We start from the raw sequence: 14926 nt of genomic DNA on the forward strand, positions 1-14926 counted from the left end.
CGTCGCGCTTCCGAAGCGTGAGGGGAAGCGCCCCCCTTTTTTGGGAAGCGCGCTTCCCTTTTATGGGAAGCGCGTTTCCCTTTTATGGGAAACACGCTTCCCCCATGTTTCCCCCACGCTTCCACCTCGCTTCCTTATTTTTTTCATTTTTTTCACTTCCCCCTCGCTTCCGGTTCGCTTCCTAGGTCGCTTCCTAGGTAGCTTCCGAGACAGTTCAGAATTTTCTTCTAAGTGGTCCCACGCTTCCCCGCTTCCTAAATTTTTGAAAGTGCCTCGCTTCCCGCTCACGCTTCCCGTATCGCTTCCCGCTCTCGCTTCCTCGACTGGTAACTCTGACTTTTACCCTTGCAGAAAGAGGGGTCCGGGGGCAGCGCCCCCTTGATTTTTTTTCCTGTGGCTTATGTTTGAGACTCATGCTATATATATATTTTTAAAAAAATATATAAAAATATCATTTCTTTTGCCCAAAAAATGGACAAAAATAGACTCGGTCAGCGTTGACTGAGTCCAAAACATGGACGAACTCGGCCCCAGTGCGTTGACCGAGTCCGACTCTTCGTTGACCGAGTTTGGCCCGTGTCCGTGTCCGCACCAGTGTCGGGGCGTGTCGATGCAGGTGCATCGACCCCCTAGCCGAGTCCGTGTGACATAGCTCAGCAATGTATTATTTAGAGCTTTCCTTGGTCCTTCAACACTATCACTTTTTGGCCATTTCTTTCTTATCTGGGTTTTTTTCTGAAAACTCAAATAAGAAAACATGCACCTTTGTGGCTCTGGTTATGGTTGGGGGTTCAAACAAACATCAAACAAAGAACCAAATTGAAAACAAGAAATTGAAACAAAAATGGTTTGGGCACAACTATGCAGCAAATCAGAACCCTATGTTTCTGTAAAACCTAAGATTTTTTTTTTAATTTGGACCTGGGTCAGACCCTAACCCAGACCCGACTCGGATCCGTCACGGGCTTAGTCGGCTGCGTGCTAATAAAAGCATGCAGCGACAAAGGGAAGGAGGTCTCTCGAAACCTCTTTCCTCCCCTCTGTTCTCTCTCTCGATTGACCCCCCTTGTCGATCTCTGCGTTGCCGAGCACCCCTTTCGGCGACCCCCCTCCTTCCGTCGACTTCCTTTCTCCGGCAGCCTCCCCAGTTCATACGACGGATCCCGCTCGGGCTCCGCGACCCGAGCCATCAATTGTTTACATCTGCAGATGCCATCAAGCTCACAACTCTCCAAGGTAGGGGAAGATTGCACAGAGGACTTGGACAATTGAATTAAGTTCAATTAACTAAAAACGACAATTAAATAAATATATATATACAAATATATATATATATATTTATACGAGTATGCATTTAACTCAAGGATGCGGTTTCGCGATCCTTGTCCTTTACTTGCTGTCATGTCTTTGCTTTGCCGTCGCTCATTGCGCAAAGGTTTTGCGTTGCACTCCTGCTTAGTTTTTACTTTGCCATCGCGCATTGCGCCGAGGTTTTGCGTTGCACTCCTGCTTACAGTCTTTACTTTGCCGTCACGCATTGCGCAAGGGTTTTGCTTTGCACTCGTGCTTAGTCTTTACTTTGCCGTCGCGCATTGCGCAAGAGTTTTGCGTTGCACTCTTGCTTAGTCTTTACTTTGCCGTCGCGCATTGCGCCGAGGTTTTGCATTGCACTTCTGCTTACAGTCTTTACTTTTCCGTCGCGCATTGCACAAAGGTTTTGCATTACACTTATGCTTACAGTCTTTACATTACCGTCGTGCATTGCGCAAAGGTTTTGCGTTGCACTCCTGCTTACAGTCTTTACTTTGCCATCGCGCTTTGCGCCCAGGCTCTTGCTTTTGCATATATGTTGTTACTGTCTTGCTATTGCAGATGACACTTAGGTTTTCGCTCATTGCATACGCTTTAGAGGCATCATCGTGAAGGATGCAAAAAGAGGCATCTACCACTCTCCCTCTTACGACAAGAGTTGAGTCGGGAGCTAGCGATACATCCTCGTCTAAGGAGAGGGATACCTCGCAAGGATCCTGGCTCTTCGAGTACGCAGTTCCTGCATAGTAGACTTGAGATTTAGGGAGCTGCGCAAAAGCATCAAAGACTGCTCAAATCTAAACATTTGGAAGGATGTGATTGGTTGGTTCTGTTGAGAAACCCGTATCCCGTCTATCGAGGCTGGTATCGAGTCATGCGAGGCATGTAGATACCTCGATAGCGAATGAGATTCGAGATAATCATATGCCAGATGTTGGCACAAGTTGTTGGCGGTTTCAAAAGATAAAGAATGCAAAGTAAAGTTTGAGAAGCATTACATCTTTATGAAACACTTCTGCTGAGGCTCCTATTGAGGAGCTATACCCCCTTCATCCTAGAGTACTTGTAGTCGTGCACTACATGCTAGTACTGCGATGATCGGATGAGACGGTCGTGCGACCTCGAATAGTGCTAAATGCGCAATGCTGTAATCACATAAAATGGCCTCACATTCGCCTTCACAGGCAATATGCTTGAGTGGTTTAAAGACCACAACATAGAATGAGTCGTTAGTTAAGCAACCCCTAACGCACCCATTCGCTACTTGTTGTCTGTCAAGGGAGAGGACAAAGCGATACAAAACTCCAATGGACAGGTTGTTAACAACCACCCCACGGACAATGATCCGGCCTCCCCGATCATTGGAGTTAGGGAAAAGGGGCTACAATAGTTAGCTCAACACTTCTGCAGAAGTTAGATGCATCCGTGACACTGCTTACCTGCCTTTGGGGAATCCTCTCTCAGCTAAAGCCGTCCCTTTAGGAGCGGACTCAACTAGCTATTCGGGTTATTGAAAATACATAGAATAACAGATGCTCGAACTAGTCTCAGTTGTTTCTACGTTTTTCCTGCACGTACCCGCAGACCAGTAATATCGAAACATAAAGTCTGTTCACACTGGTTAATTACTTGCTTTACCCCTTGGCCGAAGTGCTTGGTGCTTATTGTAATGTAGCACTTTGGCTTGCGTCTCTTATGATTGATGTGATTGCATACAACTCGTAATCTACGAACTGGTGGCAACTAGGATTGATGTGGCCGCTTGTCTTATAAGCTGCTTACATATTGTGATATAATTGCTGTCGTATGATTGCTTATCATGTATAGCTTATGAATGACTTGCGATACAATGGTTTATGCTGCTGATGGACTGAGCCATTTGATGGTAATTGTATGTATTGCGAGCATTGTTATGAGTGCTTGTCTTATTCAGTTGTTTTGTTTGGTTGTTGAATAGAGTTAGTTACTCTTCGCTTATAGAATCAGCTTGATTGCCATATCTGCGTGTTCTCATGTGTCGTTTACGCATGCTTTGAGGTCTTATTTGAGGATTGCAATGTTCCTTGTGGCAATAACATGATGCGTAGTATTATGTGCTTCTGTGTGATGTGATTGATATGCCACGTTGATAAGAAATGTTGAGAGTATGCGATAATATGTTCATGGTTCATGGAACCTTATTGGAGGAATGGGTGATCGTGTGTTTTGTTTTACCATGTGAAGTGATACGATGCATATTGCTGATATACATGCTTGTGCCCATATTGGTGGCTACTGACCCCAAGAGCGGTCGATGGTTCAGAGGAGTCGATTGTATTAATGCATGTATCACTGAGTAGGGTGTTTGTTGGGGACCGGGTTCCCAAAGGCTTCTCTGTGAGGGTATGTATGATCAAAACCAGGTAACCCGGCTAGAGTGGTAGATTTTCCGTGAGGATGTACATTATCCACGAACAGGTAGCCGCAAAGACGGTGAACTCCTGTGAGGAAGTGTGGTCCAAGACCAGGTATACCATCTACGGCGGAATTTTCTTGTGAGGTTATACATCTCCCAGATCAGGTGATCCAGCGTTGATCTTGTTGACTTTAATAGTGGCTATCGACCCTGAGAGCGGTCATTTGTGTTGATGCGTGCATCGCAATGATTTTCATTATATATGGCATTTGTTGGGGACCGAGTTCCCAAAGGCTTCTCTGTGAGGGTATGTATGATTAAGACCAGGTAACTCAGCTAGAGCGGTAGAATCTCTGTGAGAAGGTACACTGTTCACGAATGGGTAGTCGCAAAGCCGGTGAACTTCTGTGAGGAAGTGTATGGTCTAAGACCATGTATACCATCTAGGGCGGTGATTCCTTGTGAGGTTGTACATTTCCAAGACCAGGTGACCAAGCTAGTGTGGTAGATTCTTTGTGAGGATGTACACTGTCTACGAATGGGTAGCCGCGAAGACGGTGAACTCCTGTGAGGAAGTGTGTCGTCCAAGACCAGGTATACCCTCTAGGGCGGTACTTTCTTGTGAGGTCGTATATTTCTCGGACCGAGCGATCCGACGTGGATCTTGTGTTTTTGCTTACCATAAAAAGTTATGGTGAGCTGTGATGATCTTCTGAGATTGTTTGTGATAGCCACTTATGAATCTATAGATTTGGCTTTCTGTTTTAGCATGATTTCATGTAGGACTCAGATGAGAGAATCAGATCTTTATTGGATTTTAGATCGTGTTTTGGACCTTTTATGGAAGGGTGGGTTTTTCTAAGAAAGTATGACGCCTTAAGCGAGTCATAACAGATAACAGTTGGCCGCGTAAGGCCTTGAGAGATGAGAATAGATTAAGGTTATTGATGCAGGGCAGGACCCGATTGGGCCCAGCGTGCCACTCGATCCACCACACAAGGCAGATGAAAGACCCCGTGGAGATGACTCACCTGCAGGGACGGAGCCACGACGCAAGGAGGTACCCCTGCGCACCTACGTCAGGTGTGGTGGAGCTCGCACGCCCCAGAACCAGCTGCAAAGGGAGACTGAACCGGATCGTGGGTCAAATTCAAACCTGGATCCACGACCCGGTCCAGTAAACAGTCTTTAAGAGGCTGTCTAGGGTTGCGTGAAGAGGATTGAAGATTAAAAGAAGCCCAACCGACTTTTCTTTTGCTGCAGTTTTCCCTTCTTTTACTTATTTCCTGTTTTCCCTTGCATTCTTCCCTGTTTATTGTATTTCTTTTATTGTTTATTGAGACATTTCTGAGTTTAATAAAGAAGTTCAGTCCCATCGATTCACGGTGGGCCATTATTTTCTCTCCTCCTTCAACGTGAGCTGCATCAAAGTGGTATCAGAGCAGCGGGCGTTCCAACTTCATCAGCGGTATGGCTCTTGAGGAGGGAACCGATCCGGTACAAGGCGAAGCGCGTGAGGAGGCGAGCAACGAAGACCCAATGCTGCGTGTCATGGAGGTGTTGACAAAAATACAAGAAAATGTGGTGCGTATCAGTCGGGACGTGGCAACCATATCCCGACGACTTGATGGGGTCGAAGGCCGAGTCGCTGCCCTTGAGTCGCCGGTGGATTCCACTGCGACCTCAAGGCAAAGACTGGAGGGTGCACTGAAGGTCGTAGCAGACGCGACAACAGTCCAGCCGACGTCCTGTCAACCAGACTGTGTTGCTGCCCCACGACCAGCAGATCCTCCTCCATTCCCAGGTTCGACAGCCACGACGTCACACGCAGCAGGTACCCCCCATCCGAACCAAGAAGGTAGGGCAGGGCAACCCCATGTCGTTGGTGCAGTATTGCCCTGGCCTCGAGTCATGGGGGCTATGCCACCGGCCGGGCTGGGCCTGCAGGAACCCAGCGACACGCCGGGTCCTGCCTCAAATTTTGGTCCAAGTGCACCCCAGACCAGGGCTCGGTTTCCTGTGGGTCTGCCGCAGGTAGGGTTGGGTCCGCAAGGACCCAGCAGTACGCAGGACCCCGCTGCGAGCCCCAGCGCAGCAACCCGACCCCGGAAAGAGCTATTTCTCCCTTCTGGTCCCGCGCGCAGAAGCATTGCGATGACCAACCAGCGGGTGGAACCTGGCGAACCCGTGTGGATGGGTCCGAACCCGAAAGGGTCCGGTCCGGAACAGTTTTCAGCAGGACCCAGGCCTGGATTTCGGGGACCATCCGTTGGGTCCCTGGGAGCGAGTCCGGGATCCGAACCCCCTTACCCAGCTAATCCAATTGGATTTGGTTCGCGGTTCATCCCGAACCAAACCCAACCCATTAGTTTCGAACCCATAAACGAATCCAATACCGACCCAGACCCATATCGGACACGGACGGAGCTCCAGTTTGGATTTGAGCCGGGTCAGAACCAGACCCATAATCTCTTGGATCGGGGATCGAGTTCAGACCAAGCCTATTATCCCCAAAACTCGAACCTCGATCCCTCCCATCCCTATCTGGGTCCGACGAGTAGTATAGGAGTGGGCCCGATTCACATTCCATTGGGCGAGTCAACCCATCCATATACCCACCAAGGCCCATACCCATACCCAAACCCGAACCAACCCGTTTACCCAAACCAAGGCCCATACCCAAACCCAAACCAACCCGTTTACCCAGACTTGACCCAAAACCCAACTCAATATCCGGCCCAACCCCATATTCCTAACCCACAACCATATTATACCAATTCTACCCGTCCAGAACCAGAATCTCAACCGAACCTTCCCCCGAACCTTGGACATCCCGTCATTCCAGTACCATCATACCGGCCACAGATGGTGCCCGCCCACGGGCAAACCCGACCGAGGCAATGTCAGCAGGAACCGGCGCGCCCCGACCGCCGACCCCCCATCAGGAGAGATCGACAGCACCAGCATCCTGGCGAACAATACCATCATATGGGCAATGAAGCAGTTTGGGACGACGACATTTTCTGGAACGAGCATCCTGCAGGGATAGTGGAGCCGCGACAACAGAGACCACCAGACCACTCTTCCACCTATGACGTGAAATTGGATCTTCCGGAGTTTGCGGGGCGATTCGACGCGGAGCAGTTTTTCGACTGGTCTTATGCAGTGCAGTTTTTCTTCGATTATCACACAGTTGCTGAACATCGTCGTGTTTCGTTAGCTTCTACACGATTGAGAGGCCTAGCACAGACATGGTGGGTGGAGCTACAACGATCAAGGGAGCGGCAGGGATTAGAACGCGTACAGTCGTGGGAGGAAATGCAAAGACTAATGCAGTCAAAGTTCGTGCCTTCGGATCACGCCGAGCGAGCCTACAAGGAATACCTGACCCTGCGCCAAGGTTCCCGAACTGTAGCAGAGTACACCGCGGAGTTCCATCGTCTTTCCCTGCGTGTGCAGATCGAGGAAACAGCTCGTCAGCAGGTCACGAGGTACATTTCGGGTCTCCGCCCTGCTATCTCTGATGATTTTAGTTGTGTCACAGTCGAAACATTAGATCAAGCCAGCAGTTATGCCATGAACATCGAGGACAAGCTGAAGAGGAGGCAGGAATATCGGACGACCCGTAGTGAGCCCTCCAACCGACCCAAGTCGAGTTTCCCAACCAGGGGAGCAAGCTCCCCTAGTGACTCAAAACCTAGGACCGACCTTAGCAAATCTGACCAGTCAGGTCCAGCTTTCCACACCCGGTCCAAAACCAAACCTACTGAGTCGAACCTTCGTTGCTTTAGGTGTCAAGAGTTAGGACATGTCGCGTCCTAAGTGTCCGACCATGAGCAAGAACACCCATCTAGTGGAAGGGATTGTCGAGTCTGCGAGTGAGAGTGATAGTGAGGACAATTCATTAGTTGAGGTTGAGGATGAGCGGGGAGTTATAGAGTTCGACGGCAGCGTCGAAAGTTTGTTGTCCATCCGTCATGTGTTGACCACACCCCGAGAATTGACCCCATCGAAATGGCTAAGGAACAACATTTTTAGGACTCGATGCAACTGTGAAGGTCACGCTTGTGATGTCATCATTGACACCGGAGCATGTGAGAACATGGTATCTGAGAGTGTGGTGTCTACCTTGAAACTCAACATCGAAAAGTTATCCCAACCCTATAAGATGGCCTGGTTCAAGAAAGGAAATGAGGTTCCCATCACTCAGCGTTGTCTAGTCCGGTTTTCCATGGGAGAACACTACCACGATGAGGTGTGGTGTGATGTGGCCCCTATGCATGCGTGTCACATTCTTTTGGGACGTCCCTGGCAGTTTGATCGCCAGACCACTCACGATGGCCGCAAGAACACTTACTCTTTTATCTTTAATGGCCATAAGATCGTCTTTCTACCAATCCGGGAGACGGGTTTCCCCACAGTTGACAAACCCGAGCGAGTCCCCAGACTCGCAGGCCTCTCGTACCGGCTTTTCCTGGACCACTGCCAGGAAGATGGCTATTGTTATGCCCTGGTGGCTAAGCCAGTGATGAGTTCACCTGTGTCCATTCCCGCGGATGTTGCCCCTCTTCTCGAGGAATTCCGCGACGTTATGCCGGATGACCTTCCTGATGGATTACCTTCGACAAGGGTGGTTCAGCATGCCATTGATTTTGTACCCGGGTCGAGTCTACCCAACCTTCCCGCTTATTGCATGAACCCCTCCGAACACGCGGAGTTGTTAAGACAGGTTCAGGAATTACTGAAAAAGGGTTTCATTCGTGAGAGTGTTAGTCCTTGTGCCGTGCCTGCCTTACTCACTCCCAAGAAAGATGGGTCCATGCGCATGTGTGTCGATAGTCGTGCGATCAATCGCATCACCGTCAAATACCGTTTTCCCATTCCTCGTCTAGATGATATGTTTGATATGTTATCCGGTGCCTCCATTTTCTCTAAAATTGATTTAAAAAGCGGATATCATCAGATTCGGATACGCGAGGGAGACGAGTGGAAAACAACATTTAAGACACGTGATGGATTGTACGAGTGGTTAGTCATGCCGTTTGGGTTATCTAATGCCCCCAGTACCTTCATGAACATGATGACCCAAGTTTTGCGTCCGTGTCTTGGGAAGTTTGTTGTTGTCTACTTTGACAACATCTTGGTCTATAGTTCTTCATTGTCTGATCATTTGAGTCACCTGCGTCAAGTCTTAGATATTTTGAGAAAGGAAAAATTGTATGCCAATGCCAAGAAGTGTGAGTTTATGACATCCAGTGTCGTGTTCTTAGGGTTTATTGTGTCTTCTGATGGCGTCAAGGCCGACCCCGCTAAAGTCCGAGCGATTGTCGATTGGCCTACCCCAAAGACTATAGGAGAGATCCGTAGTTTCCACGGGTTAGCCACCTTTTACCGACGTTTCGTGAGAAATTTTAGTACCCTTATGGCCCCCATCATAGAGTGCCTAAAAGGTACTAGCTTTCATTGGGCGCCAGCGGCGAGCAAAGCCTTTACGATCATCAAGGACAAAATGACCAGTGCCCCTGTCTTAGCCCTCCCCGATTTTAGTGCAGTCTTTGAGGTTGAATGTGATGCCTCTAAAGTGGGGATTGACGCCGTCTTGAGTCAGAATCGTAGGCCTGTCGCCTTCTTTAGCGAGAAGCTGACTCAGGCCAGGTGCCAATACTCCACTTACGATGTTGAGTTTTATGCCGTTGTACAAGCCCTTCGTTATTGGAGGCATTATCTCATTTACAAGGAATTTGTCTTGTACACGGATCATGAGGCATTGAAGTACCTGAACAGTCAGAAAAAGTTGAGTGTCCGTCATGCCAAGTGGGTCAGCTTCTTGCAAGAGTACACCTTTTCGCTTCGGCATCAATCGGGTACCCTGAACAAGGTGGCTGACGCTCTTAGTAGGAAGAACAGCCTGTTGATGACTATGTCGGTGCAGGTCATAGGTTTTGAACAATGCAAAGAGTTATACTCTACGGACCCTGATTTTCACAAAGTCTGGGAAGGCTGCACCTCTTCCGCTCGTAACCTTGACCTCCGTTTTTGTATTCATAATGGTTATCTCTTCCGTGACAACCAATTATGTGTACCCAATTTCTCCCTCAGGCTTCAGTTGATTTCTGAATTACATGAAGGTGGGTTAGCAGGGCATTTCGGGCATGATAAGACGTTCGCTCTCTTAGATGAAGGATACTTTTGGCCCAAAATGCGCAAAGATGTTGCCAAGTTTATCCAAGGCTGTCATGTGTGTCAAGTGTCCAAGGGTCATCGTCAGAATAGTGGTCTGTACACCCCGTTACCCATTCCTGAGCGACCGTGGGAGCATGTGTCCATGGATTTTATTGTGGGCCTTCCCCGTACACCACGTCGTTTTGATTCAATTTTAGTCGTTGTTGACCGGTTCTAAAAAATGGCTATCTTTATCCCGTGCAAGCGCACCACCGATGCCTCTTTAGTCGCTTCATATTATTTCAAAGATGTTGCCCGTTTCCACGGTCTCCCTCACACAATCACTTCCGATCGCGATACGCGTTTTATGAGCCATTTTTGGAAGTCGCTATGGGCCCTGTTGAAAACTAAGCTCCAGTTCAATAGCGCATATCACCCCCAGACTGATGGCCAAACCGAAGTCGTGAACCGCACCTTAGGAAATTTATTACGGAGCTTAGTGGGTGAAAATGTCAAAACTTGGGATCTCGTTCTGCCTCAAGCCGAGTTCGCCTATAACAACTCCATTAACCGGTCCACTGGTAAATCCCCGTTCCAAGTAGTGTATGGTCGGTCTCCCACCCATGTCGTTGACCTCGCCCCTGTGTCAGATCTCTCAGCTCCAGCTCCGGATGCCTTTGATGCCGTTGAATATATGCGTGACATTCACAAACAAGTCCGGACCAAACTTGTTGAAAGCTACGAGACCTACAAAGCTTTCGTAGATCAGGGTCGTCGTGATGTCCATTTCGAGGTCGATCAACTTGTCTGGGTGTACCTGCGTCCAGAGCGTTTTCCTGTCGGTACCTATAGTAAATTAAGTCCTAAGAAGTATGGCCCCTTTAGGATCCTCCAGCGGTTAGGTTCAAATGCTTACCTCCTTGAGCTGCCCGATGATTGGCATATTTCCCCTATTTTTAACGTGGCTGATCTATATGCTTACCGTGGCAACAACAAGTCGACAAAGCCGACTTCTTCCCAACCAGGGGAGAATGATGCAGGGCAGGACCCGATTGGGCCCAGCGTGCCACTCGATCCACCACACAAGGCAGATGAAAGGCCCCGTGGAGATGACTCACCTGCAGGGACGGAGCCACGACGCAGGGAGGTACCCCTGCGCACCTACGTCAGGCGTGGTGGAGCTCGCACGCCCCAGAACCAGCTGCAAAGGGAGACTGAACCGGATCGTGGGTCGGATCCAAACCTGGATCCACGACTCGGTCCAGTAAACAGTCTTTAAGAGGCTGTCTAGGGTTGCGTGAAGAGGATTGAAGATTAAAAGAAGCCCAACCGACTTTTCTTTTGCTGCAGTTTTCCCTTCTTTTACTTATTTCCTGTTTTCCCTTGCATTCTTCCCTGTTTATTGTATTTCTTTTATTGTTTATTGAGACATTTCTGAGTTTAATAAAGAAGTTCAGTCCCACCGATTCACGGTGGGCCATTATTTTCTCTCCTCCTTCAACGTGAGCTGCATCAGTTATTCAGGACAAAGCGTTTGTTAGAAGTAGTGAGAGCGACAAACGATGACCTGATAATGATTAGATGCAGAGACCTCGTTCTAGGAACAAGAATAAGCTTGTTGCGTGGTAGTTCACAACTTACGATCAAATGAATCGTCTTGCTACGTTTTGGCAGTTGCGCTGCTTACTTGCTTTGAACTACTTACCTGCTTGCACTACTTACCTGTTTGCACTACTTACCTGCTTGCACTACTTACCCGTTTGCACCGCTTACCCGCTTGCACTACTTACCTGTTTGCACTACTTACCCGTTTGCACTGCTTACCTGCTTGCACTACTTACCTGCTTGCACTGCTTACCTGTCTAACTGCATATCTGCTTTAAACTGCATAGCATACTGAATTAAATGTACTTAATTCAGTTTTCTATAGTCTCTCTTGTGCACCTACTAGTTTTTCGCGAAACTAACCCATTCTATGGGTACATGTGATGATTAGGTACACCACGGGGGATGGCAAGATGACTTCTAGACTTTTTCTTCATGTTCTTAGCTCATGTCCTGGACGTTTTGGGTTTGTAACGGATTTTCCTTAGGATATCCAAATTTTGTGAGTTTTGGTTCTTTTAGCTAACATGCCCAAAGTTATCAGCTTGCCTTCCGAATTAGTAAAAGAATAGTCTTCCGCTGGTTTTATAAATAAACTCTGGAAGAAAAAGATTTTTTCTAGTCTTTTGTCTGTTTTATGAAAGGTTCGCAAGTTTGAATTTTTGGGGCGTTACAGGTTCTCCAGCAAAGAAAGAGATGAAGACAAAAGAACCAAACAAAGGATTCTTGTCTTGAATGAGCTATTCGTCATCTTGATGCCTCTTTTGATTCAACCCACGCTTCTGCAAAGTACCACCGATGAGAGAGACAGAAGATATGCAAAAATCATAAACCCTATGCAAAGATAGAGAGGCATCAAGATCACAAATAGCTCATTCAAGACGAGAAACCATATACAAATAACCCTACAAATTTTAATTACATCCTCAAAACACTTGGCAAGAATGTCAATAAAAAAAAGTTATAAAGCATCTCATTTTTGGCACCTACTACCCTTGCAGAAGCTTTTATAATGTTTAGGATATGTGGATATGCTTCTAATATAGAAGGTTCTCCTTTCTCACTCAAAAACAATCTGCTACTCCTTAGATGCACCACTGCTGCCATATTTTAGCATGCATTGTCGTCGGCTTAATATGTGTGTGTCTGCATTTAAAAATTATACATTCTTGGGCATGTGCATTTCTCTGTATTTTCCCACATGCTTATGCGCATAACAACCTGTCATGTCTGTTGGATTCTTATGGTTGACTTGTTATCGTTCTTGAACTGATATGGTTTAACTGTTGTTTAATTGTTATATTTGTATGGCCTTTATCTTTTCATCTCTTGGTTTGACAGTGCATATGTTAGTCTGCTGCAGAAGCGTATGTCAATATCAAATATTCTTTGATTGAGTTGATTGTTTGTTCAAGATAATTTACGAAATTTACTAATTAAGACATTTATCCTACTCATCTTTTTCCTATTAAATATTTATAGTCGACAAGCTATTCAAGATATTAAAACTTTGGTAGATAATCATGTCATTTTGACAGATGCATATGTAGTCATTTGATCACTATTTTGTCAATTTACTATAGTTTCTTCTTAATAAATGGCAATATTCAGAAGTAATATTGTATTTTTGACTTGAAGAGCAATTAGGCTTGCCAAATGTGTATCATTAGAATATATACCAAATGCCTAATTTGATTTTATTATTTCCTTGACTTGCTTTCATCAAATGTGGTGGTTCATCTGTGTTTCTAGGTGTTCATAACATCAATATTCACAGAAGATGAAGTTGTCAATGAATGCATCTCACTTGCATCCAGTTCTATAGGGATGGAGGTTCCAAGTTTTGAAGTCAAAAAGTGTGAACAATGTGATTGGATAAAAAGTTTCCAGGTGCCATTCCATATGATATTCTTGTGACATGCACTTATCTGTAGGAGATGTTCTTCATAGATGGTCTTAATGTAGGATTGGGGCCTTGAGTATTTGTTTAAATGGTTGCTTTCTAATGGAGATGAGTAACACGTTATATATATTTAAGCCTGGTCTATCTCTGTTTATTAATCTCTTAGTGACCTCTATGTGTGTGTGTGTGTGTGTGTGTGTGCACAAACACTTCACATGCGATATTATTGATTTGGAAATCGTATCAATTTGATTTTTCAAATATTTGCTTGTTATGTGTTTGTGTACTCATGGATGTCATTAACAAGTTCTCTAAGTCTTCTTACCTCTTAACAAATTTTAATCAGCGGTTTGTGTTGCAAATGTAAGCTACCCAATATGAGACTCCATGGTAACCTTTTGGGACCTGTCACGGGGTAATCAAAATTGGTAAACTTATTAACATCCACTAGATATAAGCCTGTGCATAAGCAAGCATTGTTGATGAATCAAATATATGGCATTATTTTTATGACTAAATTTGGAGAATGCTAATAAAACCAATGTTGTAAGTATCGTATCATAACCCATATCAGTTGGGCCCAAAATAAGATATGTATCGTATTTTATCGTAAAAAATAAATTTAAAAAAATATAAAAATTCTAAAAAAATCAGAAAAAATTCTAAAAAATCACGACACATGAAACAATGATGAAATGCACAAAATGCAACCATAAAATCACATACAAAGCATTTATGTCTATATGAGCTGCATAAGACATCATCAAATGTGAACTATCTCACAAGAACAATGCAAAATATTAAATATCTTGCATTAAGAACATACCACAAGACTCATACTTTCATATTACATAAACAAAAATATTATGGCAATAATTGCACTCAATTTTCAATCGGTTTTCACTCATTACTTGAGTAGCCCATTGCCATGCCGGATCATCTGATGCCATCTTTGTTGTAAGAGTGTGGAGCCTGATTTCTACCTTGATATAAATCTTTAATTTTTGTGGATCCAACTTCGCGGTAAGTTGGCGAAGGACTGTAGCTGTCCTTTGAGGCGAAATTCTTTTGGAGAGTAGCTTTGTAATTTTAGTCATAATAAGGATTTTTTACCTTAACTAAATTTTTTGAGTAGAAAAATGGTAAAAATGAACTTTTTTTTACCTTAACCCACTTCTTTGGGTGAAAAAATGGTGAAAATGTACTCTTGACAAAATCACAAAATCCCTCTCTCCGATGCAAAGATCGGCCCCCAAAATGGTCTCACGGCTCCTATGGTGCGTGAGAAGCTCTCTAGTATGTTCTATACGAATGAAGGTTTCAACCCTCAAAAGCTCTTTAAAACCCAAAAACATAAAAGTATGGTTTTGCCCATTTTTAAGTCCACAAACACCGTATCCTACGATACGGGCTGTATCATACTATACAATATGGTACGATACGATACCGTATTGTACGATACATTCGATACACCTATGATACACATACGATACACACCCGTATCGAGATACATGTGTGTATCGTACAATACGGTATGATACAGACCACAT

The 14926-nt window shown here is 45.6% G+C and overlaps 1 protein-coding gene across 2 annotated transcripts in view; it reads left to right on the plus strand.

Moving 5' to 3' along the window:
• LOC149834575 (ribosomal protein L11 methyltransferase-like protein) overlaps positions 1–14926 on the plus strand; it is a 49111-nt gene that overhangs the window by 5667 nt on the left and 28518 nt on the right. For both annotated transcript variants that reach the window (XM_090011488.1, XM_090011489.1), the window contains exon 3: positions 13226–13363. In XM_090011488.1, the coding sequence (XP_089867614.1) occupies positions 13226–13363 (138 nt within the window). The remainder of the gene's footprint in view (positions 1–13225; positions 13364–14926) is intronic.

Source organism: Nuphar pumila, chromosome 6 (assembly GCF_984573655.1).
Source record: "Nuphar pumila chromosome 6, dmNupPumi1.hap1.1, whole genome shotgun sequence".
Lineage (NCBI taxonomy): Eukaryota > Viridiplantae > Streptophyta > Magnoliopsida > Nymphaeales > Nymphaeaceae > Nuphar > Nuphar pumila.